Raw genomic sequence first — 24,653 nt, forward strand, 5'->3', positions numbered from 1 at the left:
AATTGCTCCTGGGAGTAGTTTAGGATTGAGATTCTTCTCATCTTTAGTATACCCATGGGCAGTGAGAGTATAATCAGAAGGATTGGTTGTGCGGCTCTAGGCCATGCAAGAAAGTGTGTCTGTGTGTGTGTCTGTGTGTGTGTCTGTGTGTGTGTCTGTGTGTGTGTCTGTGTGTGTGTCTGTGTGTGTGTCTGTGTGTGTGTGTTGGTGGTGGTCAAGGTTCATGTCCTAAGTAGCCTAACAAGCTTTCTTAGAGAACAATAAAATGCTTCAGTCCCAGAAGGGAAAAGAAATGATTTTGTCTGTTAAGATGACACCATCAGAGAAACTGCAGAAGCAGGAGACTTTCTCACAGTATGTAGCTACTTTGTATGAGAATAATTTGAAAATATGAATGCCTAATACTTAACTGCAATATTCAAGAACTCTAAAACTTGCTTTTTTATTTATCTGGCTACTGTTACAGCCAAATATTTTCTGCTTCTCTTAAATTAAYCTTATGTTTTGAGCTTTTTTCTTAAATGTATTTTATTTCTTTTTCCTTGAAATTTGTAATAGGTAATCTTGAGTCAGATCTGCACAACAGATGATTTTCAGTCAACTGAAATACTATTCGCTCACTCTGACATTGCTTAGCCCTAGAAATAAAGCAGGGTTTTTCCAAAAGAAAGGGAAGAAAAAAGGAGGTCAATCGTAACAGCATAACTAAGCTGTTTTAAAGTTGTAATAGTACTAAAAAGGATGCTTTAAATACCTTGTTTTTGTTACAGTGCTGCTGCTGATATGCATGTTTTAATAAATTTTTTTTATCAATTCAAGGACTTGATGCAGACATTTTTGTGACCTATCTTTGCAGATTCCTCTTCAGGCTTTGTTTGACCTTCTGGCTTTTGTGATTAGAGGCTGCGAGACTTGGCCCATAAGTATTAGAATCTTTTATCTTTTTTTTTCTTTCTTTCTTTTTTTTTTTTTTTTTTTTTTTTTTTTTTTTTTTTTTTTTNTTTTTTTTTTAATCAGTAGGAGAAAACACATAGGCTAATTCCCTTTTCTAGGATAAGGGGATTGACACAGAAGGCTGTACAAGTATTTGAAATACTGAAATACTGACTCTTTTGTGCAAGGTACAACACAACTGAATTCCCACTGGTAAGTGCAGATTGAGGTAAAAAGTACTATATTTCTGCAGAGATAAGACTGTGCTCTGCATTTGGCTAAGCCTGATTGAAATATTTGATAAATATTAGCAATCCTCCATTGAGTAAATTGTTCAACACATAGTATTCAGCCAGCCTTCAGGAAAAAAATACAAATGGAAGTGTTGGATTTTAGAGGTGAGGTGAATTTGAAAAACCTGAAATGAGATTGCTCACCACAGAAAGGATTGGCTGTGCTGGAGAAATGTAGTGGAAGAAAGGAGGAAAGGGTTGCAGAGAAGTATTTCTGCCTTATATGCTTAGTTTTTCTACCCCCAAATACTCCAAATTAACTAATAACTGTTTGTGCTTTAGAGATGGATTGCAGTACAGTAAAATGTGTCTTATGAAGAAATGCTTTTTGGCAGAATGACAATCCATGTCTATGATAGGGGGCCTACTTAGGGCAAGTAGCAAAGAAAAGAAAATAAATAGAAAAAGACATCTATCAGCCCATAGCAAAAATAGCGAAAGTGAAAAGAAATATGTTTATGGATTGTAAGACTTAAGTACAAAACCACTATGAAACTTACAATACGAAAATGGTTTAGCTTACAGTTACCCTCAGTTATAAATGGAGATGCATTTTTGTGTGATGATCTCAAGTTTTAGGTGTTATTTTGCATTTCCACTCATACTTGATATTTACCAAAATATTTGTGGGAGGTGACCCAGATAAGTTGACTGAACAGACATGAAGCCTGATAGTTCAGGGCAGATTAAATATAATATCTGTACTGAGAAATGCAGATATATAATGTACATGACAAGATTCCTTGTTTAGTTTGGAAAACACTGTATTAAGGGCAAGCTTTATAGAATTTGACAAGGCACAAAATTTGAAAGTGTCTTGTAAGGAAGCTAGTAAACAAGATTTCTCTCTTTTTGAATAGGGTTCTACCAGCAAGCTGTGTTGTGCAGAAGCTGTCCCACATCTGTCACACCTCTAGAATTTCTGATGACACTGTAAATATATTTTGTGTGTGGCTAGAATCTTCTGTGATTTCTCACCAATTATACTTTCTCCTCTCATCTCTGTTCTTGTCAGTGCTGTTTCATTTCAGCAAAATTCTTTTCAACAGATCCTGAGTGTGTTGTTATTTGGATGCCTGATTTTTAAATTACATTAGGCAGATGAGCAAATACATGGAGGAATCCATTTGCTAATTTATACTGATGAGGAAAAGACTTCTGATTCCCTTTTTGTTCTTCTCTTACCAGAGAAACTAATGATTTGCATGTTTCTGTCTTTAAATATGATAAGCTATAAAATTGTAAGTTTAATACTGATACTTGTATCAGTAATATAACTGAATTTAACATAAAAATTGTTTTGGAAGCTGTCATCTTCCAATAATGGAGATTCATATGGTGAAGAATGAGATTGAAGTAGTAGCAAATTATAGAATAAATAATGTGTAGCTCAATTTAAAAATGAGAGAATAGTCAATTATATAACTTGCTGTTATATTGGCTAAGATGAAGGGAATCAAACTCAGTACTTTGAGGGTATAAGATATTAAGTTACAAGAGTAGTGCAAGTGTACTGTATACAGCTATGTAATAAGATTTCCCCCCTGCCCCCACCTTCTTCTGTACCACTACGTATTTAATGCTGCCAGAGGCTGGGACTGATCCAGACCTGCACATTCTGTATTCCTTTGTCCTAAGACACAGAGCATTGTAGTTAGTGCATTTTATTCCATTTTATTTCATGCACTAAAGAAATAATGTGATCATGCAAGACTCCAGTAATATCTCATACCATCAAAATAGTTAACTGCAGAGACTGCTTAAAAATCATCCATAGTACAAAGTAGAACTATTCCTTTCAAAAGCTGTAACAGATCATAAGTTTGACAAAAGCTCTTGTCATTTTGGTATGCAATAATAACCATTWAAAAAAAAAAACCCAAGGAATTCAATGAAATCTTCAGTTTGGTTTGAAATCCTACTGTCTGGAAATGTTTGTCATGAATCCGTCATGACGTGCTCCTGGGAGGTTCCACACTGCCGCCTGCTTAGTGTGAGGCGGTGTGAGCTACATCCCACTTTGTGGGGTGTGGATGTGCCTGGACCTGTTCTGTTTCCAGGACTCCTGCCTCTTCCCCCGATAAGTTTGCGGGTTTTACTGTCAACTGTTTTTCAGCTTGTCAGATTATTTGACCATCACACCATATGGTAGTTCTGGCACTGAGTGTAAGATGACTGTTATTTATGTGTCATCACAAAGCCAGGTAAAACAGTCTCAGAAGATAAAGCTAATACATTTGTTCCTTTCATTAGGATTGATGAAGAGAAAAGAGTCAAGAGCTAAAATGGAACAGTTTGAGAGACAGGAGCTAAAGTCAATAAAAAGACAGCAGGGTAAGGGAGATTGATAAGGCATTAGAAAGGGTGGAGGGGAAAAAAAAAACCTAAGTCTGATAAGGTTTCAGTACTCTTTGGATGAAGCACCAGAATAACAAAATCATCTTGAATGGCTACAGAAATAGGTGTTTTACCTCTATGAGATGACCTTCCCATTACCTCCTTTTTCTATACTGCTGAGCTGAATCATATAAAGGAAAAACTATCAGAGAATGCATTCTGAATCTCTCACCAACATTGGTGCCCAAAATTGAGTGATTCCTACCTGAGAAATAAGCTTGTTAGATTATCACTGCATTAGAGTCTAGTAGCAAATCGTATATCATAGAATCACAGAATTGGTAAAGTTGGAAGGGACCTCTGGAGATCATCTAGTCCAACCCTCAAGTGAGTGGCCCATACAGGGATCAAACCCACAACCTTGGCATTATTAGCACCACTCTGTAACCAACAGAGCTAAACCTAACCCCTAAATATATGGTGTATTTTATCCTAAATTAATCACCTGATGATAAATTAAGACCATTTCATTTCTGCCACCAAATCCTTCAGGCTGGCTTTCCCAATTAAGACAGCCTCAGCTATGATTTCACTCTTTGAGTTTACATAAAGTTTGTCTTTTCCTTCTGACTTAGCAATAGGCATTTCTTTTACAAAATGGTAGACTGGATTCTTCAGCATGTTCTGTCCTTTCGGTGACTGGGTGATGAGGCAAAGCAGGAGAAGCTGTGTACTTCTGTAGATGAACTAACAATGTTAAATCAGTTGTCATTTCCTTTTCCTCCACTGTTCTCCACATACATATCTAAGCTTTGGGATGTTCTGAAAGTGCTTGTGAGGCCTGGCCCAAAACAGACTGTAGCAGGACAGTTCTCTGCAAGCAATTCCTGTGGGCCTGCAGCTACTTGGTATAGACATAGAAACTTCCAGGTATAAAACGCAAGTTGGAATTGGGGAATGACTATTAATACCTCTTTCCTTTGCTCTGCTTTGTAGTTTTGTTTGAAGTTACCTGCACTATGCTTAATTCAGAGAGATTAATGGGAACCCTCTGTCATTTCATGGACTGCCTCTTGGTGTCAGGCTATAGAGAAAGAAAGCAAAGGCCTTGCCAATACTGGGAGAACTATTTATGTATTGCCAAGAAAAAAGCATGGAAATAATTTTGTAAGTTCTGGTCAGCAAGTCTCCTTTTAACAGAAATTATGAAAAGCATGATAAATCTTAAGTGTTTTTTTTTAATCTCACAAAGTTCTATGTGTATGCAGTGACAGCAGAGTGACAGATATTCACAGCACTCCCACATTCCTTGCCTAGTGCAATTAATTATACAATTTCTTTTCCACCCTCACAACATTTATTCTTTCCCTTTCTTAGTAAGCTGCAGACAGAAAAATCTGTGCCAACACAAGTCTAAATTTGGTCCATCATATATAAAGAGAATTGTGAATTTTGAGGCTATATAAAAGTGAATTCTCCTATGTCAAAGTAGYGGAAGACTGCTGCAGTTGAGACTATGTTTTAACATTCCCTTCTCTCACAAAACTGCTACAACAGATGAAAGAGTGTTCTCTCCTTTTTTATGTCATTAAGGAGATACAGCCAGTATTTCTGGTTACAGGTAATATCTGAGGGTTCTACTGATTGCTACAGGATAGAAAGGAAAGTTGTGATTGGCTTTACCTATCAGATCTGTTGATTTCTGATCTAAAGTAATTGCAGTTAATGTTTAGAAGTGGTTAATGTTAGCAATACGAATGTTTGCTTTTACTTTTTTTTTTTTTTAAGTCTTTTTATTTTACAAATGCTAAAGTTTACTAAACATTGACATTCGATGTACAGAGACCGCTTGACATCTGAAAAATATATTTATTTACAAATACTGTTTTTAGCATCAAGTAATAAGTACTGTCTAATTTAACTTTATGGGCATCCATCTCAAACCATTATTCAGATTAGAGAAGAAAATTCTAGACTACTGGTAGTTGTTGAATATTTCTGTCACTTATCAGCGAAACAATTTTGAAATGCAGAAAACTTAATTTACTATATTTATGCAAAGTATGAGTATTTTCCTCAAGTTCTGTATACATGTTATTTCAGGCAATCATTCTTTTGAAAAGTGCATGGAAGTCTGAGCTTCGTTCTTCAAATAAACACCATTAGACTGAAGCTAGATGAAAGCTGATGTGGGGACCAAACTGAAAGATTTTTAAAAATTTTGCTTGTGATGACCTATGATGGAGGGAAGAAAAAAAGTGGATTTTTTAATTAACCTAAATAGCTGAAAAGATTTTGTTTCATGTTGAATTAATTTTTTTGAATTAAAAGGAAACTTTTTTTAGAAAAATTCAATTTACAGAAAAGCTATTTTATTTAAAAATCCCATGAAAGTGTTTAAAATACTTAATTTAAAAAAGTGAATGAAAAGTTGTCAAAATCTTAAAAAAAATCAAGAAAAGTTGTTTGACAACTTGCAAATTTATGAGTAGTTTTAACACAAATCTCTTCTTTCCGTAATTATTCAACTGAAAATTTTCAGTAAGCTCTGACCAAGCCTTCCTTCCATAATAAGAAGGAAAGATCAGTATTATGATTCTCAATCCAGARTGATAAAAAATGCCCAGCTGTTTCCCTATAATATAAGGTTGAATGAAAAATTTTATATGTATGCTATTTTGTGTTTGCTTTTGGCTTTTGAATTTTCATCATATTTACAACACTGTCATAGTTATATTTGAAGCCTTTAGGGCTAAAAATGTATTTTTGTATATGGAAGCTGCTAGTCCCCTGCATAACTGTTTTCTGCCAGAAGCTGGGAAAAACAAAACCAAACAAAATGAAGAAATAATACTCCCTCCCCCCCCCAAAAAAAAGTCTGAGCAGAAAAATCCTGCTGCATGAATTCATCATAGAAACTTGTTTTAAAAACTAAACATTGAATTCCTAAAATGATTTTGAAACAAAACCCTTAGCATTCAGGCCACTGAAACAGCCAAAAAAGATTTTTTTCTACTATGCAGCAGCAATAAATTTTTATTCATGATATTCAAAAGTGAGTTTAAGTCTGTGCTAGTTTTGTGACTATTGCTTAGACTCCAAGATAGCTTTTAGAAGTGCTTATAGAAGATATCTAAGGTTAGTATTTTTATTGCTTGATTGACTCATTAACTCTTGTTTTTTCCTTACTGATGTGGTAGGGCTTTCTTCAAAATATAAATTAAATCATGTTTTAAGGTAGATCTATAAAAAAGTATTTGATACATAATGATTCCAAAGCAATAATTATGCCAAGCATATTATATTCTTGTGATTTTAAAGTATCAAAGTTTACATGAGTGGGAAAGTCTCATTTCTACTGACAGAAGAAAGGGAAGTATGTATTGTAGGAGGAAAGATATTCAAAATATTTGAAGGTAGGCAGGCAGGATGGATTGATTCCATCTGGTATGATTTGCAGTTTCTTTGCCAAAGGGATTAACTATGGATATATTATTACTATCACTATTATTTGATGTGATGTGATCCCAGTTCAATATTTCTTTGCAAAACTTTGCGAAATATATAGGGCGCTCTGGAAACAGAGGTTATTTAATGGCACGAATAAGGGTAGCTTTGGATTTCTGAGTGTTTATTCTAGTATAGTTCCTGAAGCTCTAGCTGACAGATATATTAGGAGGATTCCATATATAAGAAAGTCCAAATAATAGAACTCTGAGCTATGATGGAGAATCATAGTAATATGATGTGTTTAAGAGCTCATGATCTCTTTGGCTTAAGAAGAGTATTAGCCATTTACATAAGCAGTTCTTACTGTTCTTAAAAGGATGAACATTACTTTCATATTTTCACATCAATAAAAACTTAGCTCTCAAACAGGTCTTTGATAGCRTCTTGTCCATCTATATTGGAATATGTATGCTATATAGCAAAAATTGTGTTGAAAAGATGTTGGAATTCATTTTGAGTGTCCTAGAATATTCAGATAAGCCCAGTTGCTAATATAAGCTCTATGTGCACAAATTGGTCCCTATCCACCAATAGCCTTGCCCAAAACTTAGAGAGACAGTAGTCATCATTCTATGGACTTCAGATTTTTTTAAAAAATAATCTGTCTAAGGATAAGTTTAAAATAGCTTAGAACATCATCAGCTAAACTAAAATGTACTCAAAGGTACAAATGGTGATATTTCAATGTATTCTATGAAGTTTTTGTGATACTTCTTACTCAGGAATTTACTTTCCAAGTGAAATGTTGCTTTTACATGCCTCCTTGCTTTTTTCCTCTCAATATTCATGTAGTGAATGTGATGGCAAAGTGGTTTCTCATTTTCTTTTTTCCTTTTCTTTTTAACTTTCTTACACCAAAACTTCAACCGTATTKCTATTCTAAAGAAATAATGAGAGAAAACAATATTTTGCTGTCATAGAAAGGAATCTTGCAGTCTCTTTTGCAAGGGCTGATTATTTTTCTAATAGAAACTGTTTTTAATGCAGAAATTTTAAACATCTATCCTACTCAAGTTTCATTACACAAAAATCTACCTGGGAATTACATCAGAAAATCTGTATGCTCTGAAGTAAAATGTTGCTTAGTTTAGAGTCATTGCATAACTATTGTGTTGACTTGTTATGATTTACAAAATTTCTGAATTATAGCTTAATACAGTGAAAAATTCTTAAAAAAATAAAGTGCTACTATGGTTTTGGTTCTGTTTACTTTGCAGTGTGTATGTCTCCTTGTCATTGCCTTTTTATGTCTTGTTGATTCACTTATTTGTGATAATTATTGAGTTTTATTTCTGTGTTCTTTGAAAATTTCATTTGTATTTATGCACTAAATTTCTGCACTAAAAATGTCATTTTTTGGTCAAAATACTCAGTATGTTAGTAGATTTAAAGTGGAAAATTGCTACATATGGAATAGTTTTGAAGTTAAATTTATTGGGAGCATTTAAGTTTATGTAAGTAACTAAAAAGATGATGAGATTTTAAGCAAAGATAAGAGATTGATAAAAATAGGGCTGTGCGACTATGAGAAGTTTGATTTCTTGCATTTTAATATGCAAAATTTTGTCTCTGAATATTAAAATTTCTTAGTAGTCATTATTGAAAAGGAGTAATTTACATTTGTGTGCATGAGTATGCACTTAAGAAGTTGCAAATATTGACAATTCAGCTCCTTCCATTTATTAAAACAGCACCATTAATGACACAACAGATTCAAGGTATCTAACTGTACAGCATTCCACCACTGACAATACTTTTTTTAATAGAATTTTTCTATTTTTCATTCAGTTGAATCTTAGCTTGTTGTTACAGACTGACACTTTTAGATATAATTGTGCTAAACGTGAAGATAATTTCAAATGAATTAAGGAATACTAAGGGTTCTATAGGGTGTGGTGTTGCAGRGTACTCATAAATATGAAATGTCTGGTGCCATGCATTTAAGTCATCTAAATCCTACTGATTTAATCCGGCAACTAAAGGTCTTCTGATATGGATCATGAGGCTGTTTAGGACTTCATATTTCTGTTCARTTCACTATGCTGTGTAGACAGTAGTGAACAGAGAGAACTAGAAAAAAAATTAGTTGTAAAAATATAATCTGAAATGAACACTATTAACCATAGTAATTTAGAATTATTATTTAAGTTCCAACCTTTTAAATGGGAAAAATGCTTTTTGATTGCATTGAATAGGGAGTGCAAAATTTTTTCTTGTAAACAGAGAAGGAACTCTGTGCTCAGATGTAGTAAAGACATTTTAGCACCATTTACAGTGGTGCCTCAAGCCTAAAATCCAGTAAGATGAAATAGGAATATTACCATTATTCACTGGCAGGTTTATTACTTCTGAAACTTTTCTTTGTTGTATTTATTGAGTAGAGTCTGTGATAASTTTAGATTTAAACATTTGGGTACTGTGAAGTTGTTGGTGCTGTATTGTATAACTCAGTAAGACTGCTTTTTTTCTGTTGAGGGCACTTTTTGTTGAATTCAGCTCTTTCTGTTAAATCTCGTTTGCTTGCATCTGACCTTTATTTATGTTGATTTTTTGCTTCATTTTTTCATTTACCATGCTGTTCAGTTTTTGGATGCCAGGAGAACAAAGGTTTGTCTACTATTTGCAGTCAATTTCTTTTTCAAAATCCAGTATTGCTCATTGTGTATTTTTGTTTGCTTGTTAGAGAAACAGTAATCCTGTTTACTAAACATATTCATAGCTTTAGTTCCCCTCCCTTCCTCCCCCTACTAGAACCACCCTCCTCCCCCTTTCAATTACAGTGAGTGCTTTGATTAACTTTGTAAACTAACAGTACTGTTGAGCACMGTGCAGGGCAGAATTACCTTTTAATCTATGAAATAATTTAGAAAACATGGAATACTGAGTCTTTCAGCTTTATAGGCACATATTGAATGTACTAATGGATGTGTCATTGCCTAGTGTTTGGGTTTGTTGGTTTGCCTTTCTTTACTTTTAGTTTTATCTATAACTGACACTATTTTGTGTGTGTTTGCTTTCATTTGTTTATATTTTTTAGAAGCACTTGAAAAACATCATTACAGATATTTTGCCACATGCATTTGCTATTTTATAAGGTCATTTGGTATACTTTCATCATTGATTATGAACTTTATTCTAATGAACTTTCAACTGTTAGAAAGTTTAATCAAAAACAGATCCTACATTCAGATCCCAAATTGATTTTTCTTTTCTTTTTTATTGCAGCATCTGCAAATGACAATCCAGGCACTTCAGGATGAGCTTAGAACCCAGAGAGACCTTAACCATCTTCTCCAGCAAGAAAGTGGAAACCGAGGAGCTGAGCATTTTACCATTGAGCTCACAGAGGAGAATTTTCGAAGACTTCAAGCAGAACATGATAGACAGGCTAAAGAACTCTTCCTCTTGAGAAAAACTCTGGAAGAGATGGAGCTAAGGATTGAAACACAAAAGCAAACACTAAATGCTAGAGATGAATCAATAAAAAAACTTTTGGAAATGTTGCAAAGTAAAGGTTTACCATCCAAAGGAATGGAAGATGACAATGAGAGAACTCGAAGGATGGCAGAGGCTGAATCTCAGGTTAATCATTTAGAAGTGATTTTAGACCAGAAGGAGAAGGAAAACATACATCTTAGAGAGGTAAGGAAAGCTTACTGATCTTATTTATTTATTTAAAAGATATTGTCCAAGTACTTGCTACAGTTTTAGAAATATTCTTTAGAGTATTTGAACTTGTCTTTTTCTGCTTTTATTTTTCTTTAAAAAAAGCAAAAACAAACCTGAAGTATTCGTTTTAAGTTCAAAAGAAATACACATCAGCATTATATGACCTTTGAAAGCAGATATAGAAAAGAAGAAAAAAATATGGAAGAAAGGTAATTAGGTGTCATTTGAGGCTGACTGTCTTTGACAGTGTTTCTTTGTGTGCTTTCTGGATTCTTTCTATTTTGTCATATCAATTGAGTTGATAAATCAAGATGATTAGAACTACCAAAGAAAGAATTAACAGCTGYTACTGCTGCCAACTAAATAGCCATGACTGCATGCTATTTTTGTGTTTGATTTTATACCCCTTGTATTTGAGATGACCATTGYAAAATGTTTTGCCTTCCATATGCACATACAAAAAAGCCTTCGTGTATTCCTAATTTATTTTTGTGTGGTGCCACAACTTTTTTTTTCTTAAATATACCACATAATATTGCCACATTAAAATGCTGGGGTGATGGCTGCCCATGAGATGCTCATGCATCTTTGGGACTGGATTTCAGACAACTGAAACAAAATCCGGCCTCTTGCTGGGCCCATCTGCCCCTCTGCATCCTAGCAGTCCTTCAGCATTATCATGTGACCAGTGCGAGGCAAAACAAGACAGCCTGGGTCTTCCTCAGAAGTACGTTATTGCTTCCTGCTAATATGAGTGAAAATTGAAGGCAGGTTGAGTTCAAGCTGTCCACAATAAGGGGAATGCGGACAAACAGCTCTGTTCCCTAGAAATTCAGGAACATRGTTTTCTGATTGAACTTACAGTCTGGTAAAACATGAACCAAATTAGTACAAGAACATGGAARATTTTTATCAGACTCTTGTATATCACTGAAGGTATGAATGCCAGAGGTTAAGAATAGCTATTTACACCTATAGAATGTGTACAAAATATCTTTTCTCTGCCGTGCTGTAATTGTGTATTTGATTTACAGCTACTTGGTTAGTGGAAAATATTTTTTTAACCTTTTTAACCTGAAAGCTTTATTTTAAGTTTTCTTTTCCTTCCTTTTTTTTTTTTTTTTTTTTTTTTTTTTTNTTTTCCTTCTAAGCAAAGATATATATTGAGAACTCAGTGGTATCTTGGGCCTATCTGAGGCTTGGAACCACTGGAAAAGTTGCATCACACGTTTGAGTAGTTTGTTGTATACACAGCTTTTTCTCATGAAGTTGTATGTCCTGAATCTTTTCTTGAGCAGAACTCTCATTAACCGGTGACATCACTTTTAATGAAGTGTGGAAGTCCATGGATCCAGAAAGGAGTTGCATAAAGAATTAATGATTCTGAGTCTGTGATAAGGAGGCTTCTAAGTGAACTTATATAAATTAGCAGTAAAGCTTCTGGATTTAGATCTGCTATTCTCAGTGGTACATTCTGTTCATTTTAATGATGGATGACCTTTTATCTATTATTTTTGTTCTATGACTGTATCTGACCTATAGCACCAGTATTGCTTAGCTTTGTGAATCCTAATTTGGAAGTATATTGGACATGAAGTTCAAAATTAGCAGACTAGTGAAGTTCTGTAATGGCCTTCCAAGAACAGTGAAAGAAATAAAAGTAAATGGAGCTTGAAAAGTAGATAAAATGTAAGCTTTTGAGGAAAGTTCTTGGGCTTTTAAATTTATTGGTAAGGCTGAAAGAATCTACTGTGCGTCTTTGCCTGATACTTACACTGAATTAACTGTGTGTTTCAGAGCTCCCACTGTTACCTGCGGGGGGCCAGGAAAATTCTTTTTTCCCCTCTGTGTACATGTTGTGGATAAAGAGGTGGTCTTTCCTCTGGAGTGTTACAAGTATAGAATGGGGTATGATGGAGTTCCTGTTGATGACGTGCTTTGGTGATTGTTAAAGGTTTAATAGTGTACTGTGTTTGCTAGCAGGAATGTATTTCCCCGTTGTGTCAGAGTGGCAGAAACTATTTGTCAGCTTGGGATTTTGACTAGGAGTTCCCTTGCTAGAGAAGGAWTGCAAGGCTTTTGGTGAAGTCTTCTGTCTCTCCAGCTGCGCTCCTGTGGCACATGATATTTATAGCTTTTGATCCAGATTTAAAGTTTGTTACTGGGAGCTTGGAAGTATGGGTGTGTGAACTCTTAGGAACTGTTTACTGGATGCCTGCCAGTTATTCCAGGAATCTGGATTTGGTCATTCAAATAGGCTCTTCTTGGCAAATGTTCTGATGTTCAAATTTGGTCTTTTGCTGTCTTGTGATGGAAAGTTACCTGTGAGCATCAAATGGGTATCAGTTATTTTGTTTGTTTTTATATATTTATTAAARCACAGAATGGAACAACTTTTGATCTTCATGTGTAGCTTGGTGAGTCATTATTATTCCACAGTGCTCATTTGAATTACTGTCACGGCAGGTGACATAGTACAGATTTCCATCATGATGAAACAGGAATTATTGTGTAGAATCTTTGCAGTAGTCTTCTCAGTGGACCAACATTTAGCTAGGGATTGTAGGTTTTCATCCTAACTGTATAAATGACCTTACAGAGATACTGGATTTTTTTTTTCCTCAAGAATTATTTAAAAGTTATCTGAAACTAGGATACATTTATAACTAATTCCATTCATGAATAATTCAGCATTATTCAAATTTTGTTATTTCTTCTGTATCTTTAACAAAATACTCTCTGTTTTGGAACTTCTGAAATGTTATAATTTTGGTCTGTAGGGCTCATGCATTGAGTATCTTTCTGAGAAATTAGTGTATTGTCTTGTATAATGTACTGTTTAATCAAATTCTGAAAACCTGTCTGTTTTTTAAGTAGTTTTGCTATTTGACTTTCTGACATTTCACTTGAGCCCGGTTAAAGAAGATAAACTTTTTTTTTGCATCAGCAAGTTAAATTACTCAGCTAACAGTGTGTCATTTGACCTGTACAATGATAGATTCTTTTATAATCTCCAGAGAAGAGCACTATCTAAGAACAAAATTCTGAACATGATGGAAATGAGGTTGAATGTGAAAATATAATTGAAGACTATAGATATTCAGTCTAAGCTTTACATTAGAAAGCATATATAGTTCCACTTTTCTTCCCATATGCTATGCTATCTAATGTAAAAACACTTTCAATCTACGGTTTTTTGGTTGTTGAAATCTAATTGTGTACCATTCCATCACCTTTTCAATTCTAACTGTATCCAGCTGCTAACCTTTTTTTGGGAGTTCACTCTTCAGAAGTGAGAGAAAGGACACTTCTTATAGTTTGCTCGGCTTCTGAAAATATTTACCCCTAACTCAACCATATCATTCTCTCCTAGGCAGTTCATAGCTTAGTCCTTTAAAATAATGCTACAGCCAGAGTTTGTTGTCTTTTTGGTTCAATCTCAGTCCTTTAGACTGATGGAAGCAAGCAGAGATCTCTGCAATGTGATGGAACTGGAAGTTAAAGGATGAGAAGCAGAATAAATTAATTTTGTTTATTAATGATCACTGTGGGTGGAACTTTGACTGAACCAGAGAACTAAGTTAATATGCTGTAAGACAAACTGAAGCAACTGTCTGTGAGACATTGGCAACTAAGGACGTTCTCTTCTACACACGTTCAGACTTCCATTGGCTATCAATTATATCTCCTTGACATCAAACAAACCTTCATTTTTTTTTCCATTCCTATAGTTCTTCCCACAACCCTACTTTAATTTGGTCCTGCAATATTTAAGCATATCTTATCAAGAGGAGTGTTGTAGAGGTGTGTGTGTGTAAACAGCTAGAGCTAATTAAATGAACCTGCCACACTTGAAAGAGGGATGAAATTCAGTCAAACCAAAGATTTCTGAGGGACTGTAGGAATGCATTTGTGCAAGTTATAATATTCTAGTGTTGTTCTTGTTTTTTAGAAACCAAAAGAGTTCTTTTCCTTGTGAATAACCCTAGTAGCTGTTCACTCCAGTAGCTGCCTCCAAAGAACTCCAGACTTTTGATTATATTTCTTTGGGAAGGTACAGGAGGAGACTTAAAAATAGCTAGTGTACCAGAGGCATAGGAATATGTCTGGAAAATAAAATAATCATTTTTTTTCATTGTTCCTAACTGATTTGGAATCACTTTGGAACATTAAACACATGGCCTCTCAAAGAGTATACCTTTCTGCAGTGCATCTTGAAACTTTGTTACACAGAGGCAAACTTGCATTTACTCAAGTTTTGTGTTTGATGCTACAGAATGAGGAGAAACATCTGTGACAGAATATGTAAAAATGTGCCTTTTGGATAACTACGAGTTGAGGGTAAGTGGAGAAGGGTTACTTCTTTGCCCTGAATAAAGGGCTTGTGTATATAGGGAAGAAAGGTTTTAGAAAGGGCAAATTGAGGCCTAGAGGAGGAGGAGACATTAGCTGAAGTTGGAATCCTGTTCTGTTACAGGAACGGCAAAGAATGGCAGTGTAGTTAAAGTTCATTAAAATAAACATGCTTTGAAATATAAGCTATGCAAAACATTTTTTTTATAATACTACATTTGATAAAATGAGATTGGATTCCTTACCATGTATTTAGGAATTTAAAATATATGTAATTATTTTTTGTTAATATTTTTCAGTGGTAGCATTTTTGTGGAGAAAATGATACAGTAATTGCTCTGATTTGAAAATCATGTTTCCTGTGAGGAATAATGTGATCTCTACAAATAAATATATGGAAGAAAAAAAAGGCATTCTGGCAATCTCCCTGTAAGCACATTTATGGTTGAAAATCTATCTTCAAGCCATAATGTCATACAATGGCATGCTTTACATTCAGAGTTAAGTATCATGAAGATCACTAAACATACATTCCTATCATAGAAGGCAACATTCCTGCCTTACAGTTCTTAAATTGGTTATCACATCTCTTTTCTAGAATTTTAAATAAAAGTTTTTCCCCTAGTAGGTTCTGTAGGTAATATTGTGATTTTATCATGTGGAAATCTAGCACAGATGTTCAGTATTACTTTTTTAAACGTAGTGACCACACATTATTTACCCTAAGTACCATTAAGTATTTTTTTATTATTGCTATTAAAAACTTGCCTTAGGCAAAGTCCCACTAAATTTCTAGTAAAGTCAAATGTTAAAATTCCAGCAAGTATTTTTATTATGTATACATATACATATAATATACACACCCTCTCTACATTACATACAGTTTCACTAAAATGGAATCTGAGATCATGCAGGATTTTATATGCACATTTTAACTCTTATCTTGCATGTATTCTTAAAATAATGTTGTTGCACATGGTTTAAAGCTACAGCTTTTTATGTTTAGTAGAAAGAAGATGAACACAGCTTCTTTATTGTAATTTAAAGTACACTTCTAAACTTTCAAGGATTTTTAAAAACTTGCTCGATGTTTGAACTCAGTTTGGTCAAATAATGAAGGTTGCTGATGGGACTTGAACTGCCATCATGAATTAGTTATTGCATGTTTTTAAAGTTATTAATGGAGCAAAGTTCCTTCTTCCACTGTGAATAGAACAGATGCCTTGCAGACTTTTGGTGTTTACTGTAAATGTCTTGCACTGGAGCCAGTAGTAATTTACAAAGGAAATGCTTTATCGACACCAAACATTTCTTCCCTAAAGTTAGTTATATAGATTAACAGCCATTCTAGACTGAACCTCTTTATTAGGCTCATTAGTGCCTCTTTCCTTTTATTTCCCCGAGCTTGACTCAAAATATTAATCTCATCGGTGGTTATACGAGTATTTTCTATTGGGGAAAAAAAAAAAAGAGTTGAAGCAAGAATTTTAAGCACCCCCCCCTCCACTTTTTTTTTGGTATATGATTTTTAATATCTCCGCTTTAAATAACTTGTAACAAAGACCCTCATTAAGACAATTACTTTCTATCAAAATATCCAGAGTATTATGTGTGTTTTTAAGGTGACCTCTTAAGTACACAGGACGACTTTGCAGTGCTGGCAGTCAGTCCAGACATGGAAACATAGACAGAACCTGATTATGCTCTTGAGAACAGTAATTGCTTCTAACATAGCACGTTCAGATTTCGTTATGCTCCATGATATTCTTGCCAAGGTGCTTGGTTGCAATAGTTTTTACAAGTCCATGCAGAGAATTAGACAGCTTTCTTCATTTAGGAATCAGTTTCTTTAAAGACACACTCACTCTCCAAGACAACCACTAGTTTGGAACCTAGATTATAGGAAAACTGTCAGTTTGAAACTGTATTAAATGTTTTGGAATAGTAAGTAAAGAAATTATCCTAAGTGGAGATAGAGAAATCAGTGATTCACAAATAAGCTGTTTTTATATCTTCCAATATGTGGAGATGATAAATGTGTTGACCCTGCCAGCATTCCTGGAAGGTGCATCCTTTAGAAGGTAATCTGGGGACTGTCTTGATTTGCTGTAAAACTAATATCATCCCCAGATGTGGAAATAATATCTTTGTAGGGCTGTTTGCCCAGTTCACACATGTTTTGGGAGTTGCAGGCTGCGTATAAGCATCTTAGACACTAGCCGATAACAAAGCAAAGGGAAATGATTCCCTCTAAACCTCTGTTTGTTTTCCATGAAAGTTTTCTTTCCTTTCATCTTCTCTCCATTTTTTTTTWAAAATCTCTATTCTGTGATCATGCTGCTACTTGTTTCTGTGGCAAAAACTTCATTACTGCAGTTTATAATGAAATTAATTTCTCAAATTTCCCTAACTTTGTTCATATGAGTGACAATAGCTTACTTATGTGACTCTCAGTTCTGACATAATGGTGTGTTTACACAGAAAGAGTAAGAGCTGAATGTGAGGGGAGGAGGGGAAGTTGTTATGCTTGAATTCCTGTGTGCTCAGCACAAGAAGACATACCCACACAGACCAGTAAGCCTTGGAAGGGATTGCCTAGAGATGTTGAGGAACCTCCCTTCTCGGAGATATTCAACGTTTGATTGGCAAAGGGCCCTGAGCACCCTCATCTAACTGAAGTTAGCTTTGCTTTGAGCAGGAGGTTGAACCACATGATTTCCAGAAGGCTCTTTTGATCTGAATGTTTCTTTGACTGGATGATCCCAGTGTAGGGAAAAGCAGTATCATCTGGTCATAAATGTAATAGCGCAGTCCAGTATGTGATTGGGATGTTGTGATAACATTAATGTTTGTCCATTGGGAGTCTTGTATTGTTAGTCAGTGAACTGGTGAGCTTCCAGATGTTTAATCTAGATGCTGTAATTTTGACAATTCATTGATCATTTTGTTTTTTCTAAGATGATACGGTATTTGCATAATGGTGTCAAAATAATTTAAATCTTAATTTTCTCTTACTCACTTTTCTAGGACTGCTTTTTTCCTATGTTATTTTGCTTTTTAATTTCACAATATCAGTGTATGCTTGAAATTCTGCTTTTGTAGCTACCTATTTAGTACTTTATGGGTTTCTCTAGTACAAAGACTGTTATGATTGGTTAACCATACCTTCAAGCAGCTATGTCATTTAAAATATCTATCTTAAGGATGCTATGCTTGGTATGAATATAGTGTTCCTATAAAACTGTTAGGTTTTTTTAATCAGCAGGGTTATATTCTATTGAAGTGGGAATTCAATTCTACTTTCACTTAGTTGTTGCTGAATGAATAGAACTGAATTTATAAAAAGAGGAAAATGCTTATATATCCATTTCTAGGGCACACCTGAGAGGCTCTTTGGTCTGAATTCATAAATATTAGGGGAGTATTCCTGATAACTTTTTCTCTCTCTTTAAATGGAATCCTTTTTTTGTTTGATCTTCTGGCAGTTGCTCTAATTCAGGGGAAGGATTCCTTAAAAAGAATGAATGAATGAATGTGTGGAGATGGCTCTGGCTGAAGGAAATGCAGTGAAAGAACGGAGGCAGATACGGCTGCCAAGAAACAGTGACCCCCTTCTGTCAGCTTTCAGCCAGTGCCCCGGGAATATTTTTTAACTATCTTAATGTTAGGTCAAAATCTCTTAAACTATAGTTCATTGAGAATAAAACTAGCTACAGAGTCTTTACAGACATGTCCTGAATGATTTGAGATTGGATACCGTTCAGCCTTGGAATGCAATGAATTCAAGTATCTAGCTTTTTTTCTTTTTCTGCTCTGCTGCATAAGGAAAGAAGGTTTCTCCACTATTTCTGTTTTGAAATTAGTGACCGATTCCAGCCAAGCTGGAGCATTTTAACTCTGGACATTGTTTTGTTTATGCATAGAGGGCTGTAAGTTAGAGACCTCATTAGATAGAGGAAAGTCTAATATGAAAGCATCCAGCTTCCTTTGGAACATGAGTTGTCGGACAGTTTTGGAAGGAGGATACGAGATGGCATTAGTTAATGATCTGTTCTCCTGTGGCATGTGCTCCTATTTAGAAACATTTCAAAGAATTAAAGAATATACTACAAAGCAAGCATTAGAATAACAGTTGTGGTGCATTTATTATGATTTAAAATTACTGACCTTTACCCAGACATAAGGAATTGGAAATATGCTTAAAAAGTAGACCTCAAATCTGAACAAACTTTTTTTTTTTTGGTTATAGGTATGTTGTCCTATCACATCTCAGAAGGAAAATCTGTTTGAAAAATAATTTTGCATCATCTTTTGTCTTTTTTATATGAAGGCTACTGCTGAATCTAATTATGTTTGATATGGTTTTCAAACCGTATGAGCATTTCCAGAGGAATATTAGAAGAATATTCTGAGAACCTGAGTAGTTTCAGTATTATTGCTAGAGTAGTTATAAATTGGCAGYTATTTTGCCTGAAAGGAAGAAAAAAGCAGAGGGGGACATCATTCTCTCCATCATCTTTCAAGAAACACTCTAAAACTATAGAGGAAAATTATTAACACTTTCTAAAATTATAGAAAGTGTATATAGAAATAATTACATATCTATAATTAAAGAAAATTATAGATTGAATAACTCTTGTTTTTCTAAATTCTTTTTGCATATTTACCTAACTCCAACCAAAAGCAGAAGATTAGTAAAACCCCCTCCTTTTCTTTTTAATTCTTAGGGCTAATATTTTCTGAACCCTACCCCCCCCCCGCTATTTCCAGCACATCAGTTTTCAACTAAGTTGAGAAAGCTGACATTGAGAGTCAGCTCTATTAGCAAGATTTGTGTTATGAGTCATGCAGCCTTTTATTAAGACCAAAAAGTCAGGTATCTGAAGTCATGTAAGGTTGGCTTCATGAAAACTGCAAGAGCCTAATCTGCCACCAAGGAAATGTGATGAATTTGTATCTATCTACTTTTACCTTCCTGTTTATATTTTACCCCCTGTGCATGTAAAGCCAGGAGCAGGGAGAAGAAAATGTATTTTGTGGCTTCTTTAAAAGTCAGCCCCCTAAAAAGGAAACGCTACTTTTCATTTACTGAAGTTTGTCCTTCCTTAAGCTCTGTGCAGCAATGTGAATTTTGCCTTTGTATTTGCCTGGCCTATCTCAGTAATACCAGTGGAGAAGTATTATAGATATTAAAGAAGTATTATAGATATTAAATATGGCAAATAATGTAAACTCTTTCTAAAGTTTCATCTGCAATTAAGTTTGGAAGTGGAATGTTAGGACGGAATGTTAGAAAAGCGGAATGTTGTATCGAGCCGTTTAATCAAACAAGATTTCTGATTTAATAAACAGATGGAACTGGAAACTTGTTCCGACTCCTTTAGAAAGTATATGCAGCCTTTGATTTAGTGGAACAGGAATTTAGCTGCTCACTAATTATTAACTAGTAATTTCCTAACTTTATAGAAGTATTTATTGTCCTGTGAGACAATCTTAAAGAAAGGCCAACGTATTCTGTTGATGGTTTGACTCTAAAGTCTGATACGATTACAGAGCTCTCAAACCAAATATATCATTTTGCAAATATAAAATTTGGCAATGAATATAAACATATCCTATTTCAGCATAAAGAGTTGTTTTAAAATCCTGAGGAGTCTCCAAAATATGGATATATCTGAAAATGCTGAGGACCAAATCTTATTTCTGTTTTTTCACGAGTCATCCAAATGAGGTCAATGAGGTTAGCTCAGTGATTTAAAGTGAACAGGATTAGGTTTAAATGAGTGAATGAATCTCGACCTTTGAGAAGTACAACTGCTTAGTTACACAGAACAGAAGGAAGTAGTGTTGCTTCACTTACTTGGCTTATTTAGCAGAACATACGTACTTGGTGGTAAATCATCACGTTTGCATGGAAACAGTCTTTCAGTTGCTTTTCAGATTATTTTTCTTCTATTTGAAACAAAGTCAAAAYCCTCCCATTTTTTTTTAAAGTGTATATGTATAATGAATATACTTAAAATAGTTACTGGTTCTGTTTSTTTTTGTGATCGTTGCTTTCATGATTAAGAACTATATTTCCCTTTGGGGCATTGTCCACCTTGCCATGGTCCTTCCACTGTGATATAGAAGAGCCAAGCGATATTCCTGCTGGTCTTTTAATTGCACTTCATTGTTCCTGTGGAATAAATAAAGCAATAAATAATATATGTGATCCAGGAAAGGAAGTGTGAATTGAACATATTTCCTGTAATTGCTGTAAGAGGACTGTATCTTCAGTACCCTAATATGGAGTGTTCTGAATCAGCAGTTTTTCTAGAGTGTAGAAAGTCAAAACTGTAGTGTTTCCCACTCTMTAGACTCAGAAAATGTAAGGGACATACCTACGATGTTTGTTCTTACTCTACTCTTAAGGTATTTTACTTGAACTTAATTTTTATTAAATACAAAGTTTGTATTCCATCCTATACACTGATGATACTGGAAGATTTTGTACATAATCCAACTTGTACTGACATAATTTAGGAGAACAAAAATAATCTAATAATTGACATATAAAAAAATACCCAGTTTGCTGCTACTGTTCTTGGTAATTGCAAGCAGGTGGTTCTTAGTGATGTGTCGTCTGAATTCCGGCTACTGTCTTCCTCTATTAACAAAATTCTTATGCTGCCATTTTCTCTGCTGTGCTGCCAATCTGATTCCTAATTCACTTCAAACTAGCATTTCTTGTGAAAGTGTTCCATACAGGGAACTTACTTTGGTAAAGTAAGTGTATGTTATTAAAGGGACAGTACCACACTTTTCCTTACAAATCTATATTTGCAGAATGCATGCTTTCTATCTGTTAATACTGTTATGCATTTCTTTGGTCACAAAGCTTTAATCAGCTTTGGTTCTTGACATCTTTTATTCCTCTGAATATAACTTATTTACACAAACATATGGATCTTAAGTTTTAGTTTTGTAACAGTGATTTTAAGCTAAATGATGTAACTTTCTTTCCTCTGGCTCATTGGCTCAAATAAGTATTGAAAAAACATATTCTATTAATACATCATCTTTAGGAGAGGGTCATTTCTCATTTAGTGATATCTTTTCAGCAGATTTCTGCAAGTGGTAAGTTAATTATGTTTCTACTTACTCTTCCTGTATTTGGCAAAATTTTTAAAGGTTTACTAACAGAAGCAATGGTATTCAAATACTGAATATGAAAGTGTATAGTGTTTACAAGATGACCTGAAATTATTAGAAAATTGTGGTGTTAGTCTGTGTTCTTATTTTGCTTTTGTAAATATTAGTAATCTACTCATACTATTTTAAGGTTGAAGGTAAATTATCTTGAGTTRTTTTCCCTTTTCCATGTAGAATTGCCTAATTGTAGATGCAGGAAAAACATAAGAATTAGCATCCCGTTTTGCAGGATGACTTTTGACTAGAAAGAATTGTTGGTTAATCAAGTGATGCATTTTTTGTGGCAGTGGTATATAGAATAAATCAAGTTATGGTTCAGATAGTTAAGCTGTAGCTTTCTTTGAAGTATGACACCTAATGCTTCTTCACTAGTTTTGTCGATACATCTCACTTGGGCCATATTGAAGGGAAAAATGAAGGASGCATTGTTTCTGCCATGCTTCCAAAGCATGATTCAGTTCTGTAAGCTCATAGATCTGACTTATACAGAAGAGCTTTTCATCATTTCTTCTTGTTAAATGAACAAACAGATGACAGTATGTTATAGAAGTATGTAGATATGAAGAGGAAGTAGAAATTATTCTGAAGACACAGGGAAACATGGTGCATTSTTTTTCATATATCTCCTCAGGGAGGAATGGAGTTAAAATACAACGTGATAGCTCAGGAATAAATGTTATCTTTTTGATTTACTTGCATTTTCAAGCTCTTTTAAGTTAAGAGTTTGCTTATTATCTACTGTCATGCAACTTGCTAATTAGAGAAAACAACTTCTTCTTTTTTTTTTTTAAAGCATCAGCTTCTGATCCTGCAAATGTATTCTTCTTTTAAGATGATTGTGTAAACTATGTTTTGGGACCTATTTATCTAGTTTGTTTAAAAGCGAGGATGTGAGAAAGTATCATCTGAATCCATCCCAAATATTTCTTTTTTTGAATTACAATGTGAACATGATAGATGGGACCTCGTGTAAACTTTAGTACAGCTGTACACATGCTTATCTGAATAGTCCCAGTGAATGTTGTACAAAATTGTGTAGCACAGGGAATTATATTAATTAAAAATCCAAACTCTCTCATTATGTCACTACCCAATTACCACAGATTGAGCTTGGTAGTGATAACTGGGAGAAGTTAGCCATGTACTTTATTACACCCAAGATGGATGCTACTTATTTCCTTAATGCCCTCCTTTCTTAAAGCCTGCTTCGCCATTTACACGTAACCTGCTTTGTTTCCTCTAGAAAGTTAGACTTCTTCAGACCTAMATTTTCACATGTATGCACCATCATACATCTTGCATCTTTGTAAAGACATGAGGTTCCAGAGGTCTAAAAATACATTCAGCATTAGAGGTCATAGAATTCAAATTTTGCTCTCGTAATGCACAAAATGTTCTGTGGGTTACTGTATCTTTCCAGTGAGCTAGAATAATCTACAGTAAGCTCAGCCTGGTGGCAATGAGCAACTTTGTCATTCCACAGTTTCAAATGTAATATCTTCTCTAAACAATATGGAAAAATGATTTTATCAGAAATTAGTAAGTATCCAACTATCTGTTCAAATCTTTCATGTAAAATTATATATAGGAGTTTTTTGGTCACTAGATGGCACTCTTGAATGAGGATTGGGTTTTATTCACCTGGCTCACATTCCTTTCACAGATGATCCCTCTCTGTTATTTTCATTGCTCATTTTACAATGATATAATGAATTAATTTACAATGATATAATGAATTAAGAGGAGGGATACCATCATTTAACGGCAAAAGCATGATACTTTTACTGAGATTTTATAGCAGCTTGTAAACTGAATGCAGTTTGGAATAGTTGCAGCTAAGAATTAAGGCAAAGATGGTAAAAGGACTAGTGACGCTCTTTACACAACAGGTAAAATCTGAAATTCAGTCGCAATGTATTAGTCAAGATTTGTAATTTACTTCAATTTACCAAAATAAGGGAGCAAATTAAGATGTCATCTTCTGCTTTTTAATATATTGTAGTTTCCCTAGGGTATGTGTTGTCACATTACCTCAACTTTGCGGAAACACCTGTAGGTTGAAACAATGCAATTGGAAMGTGGGAGATGTACAGTGGAGAATATCTTAAGTCACACTGACATGCCCTGCTGCATTTCAAGATAGGCTTGTGATACTTAGCTTACTCAAAAGTTTTCCTGCTTTTGAGAAAGATATGTTAATGTACATCTATACTGAAGAAGCCAAAGACAGCACGTATGTAGCACATAGTTTGTGATGCCGTTTGGATCCTCTAATATGAAAGATCCTATAAAGATGTAGCCTTTGTGAATTTATGGAATGATTTTGTAATTAATTCAGTGTATAAGTACCTTGCATTAGATAAT

At 34.4% G+C, this 24,653-nt stretch overlaps 1 protein-coding gene across 1 annotated transcript in view; it reads left to right on the forward strand.

Moving 5' to 3' along the window:
• The window catches only part of ERC2 (ELKS/RAB6-interacting/CAST family member 2), a 499,935-nt gene that overhangs the window by 47,237 nt on the left and 428,045 nt on the right, over positions 1-24,653 (forward strand). The window contains exons 2-3 of the mRNA XM_085302360.1: positions 9,657-9,680; positions 10,299-10,715. Coding sequence (XP_085158486.1) covers positions 9,657-9,680; positions 10,299-10,715 — 441 coding nt within the window. The remainder of the gene's footprint in view (positions 1-9,656; positions 9,681-10,298; positions 10,716-24,653) is intronic.

This window comes from Rhea americana, unplaced genomic scaffold (genome assembly GCF_003343005.1).
Source record: "Rhea americana isolate MKP2758 unplaced genomic scaffold, rheAme1 scaffold_19, whole genome shotgun sequence".
Lineage (NCBI taxonomy): Eukaryota > Metazoa > Chordata > Aves > Rheiformes > Rheidae > Rhea > Rhea americana.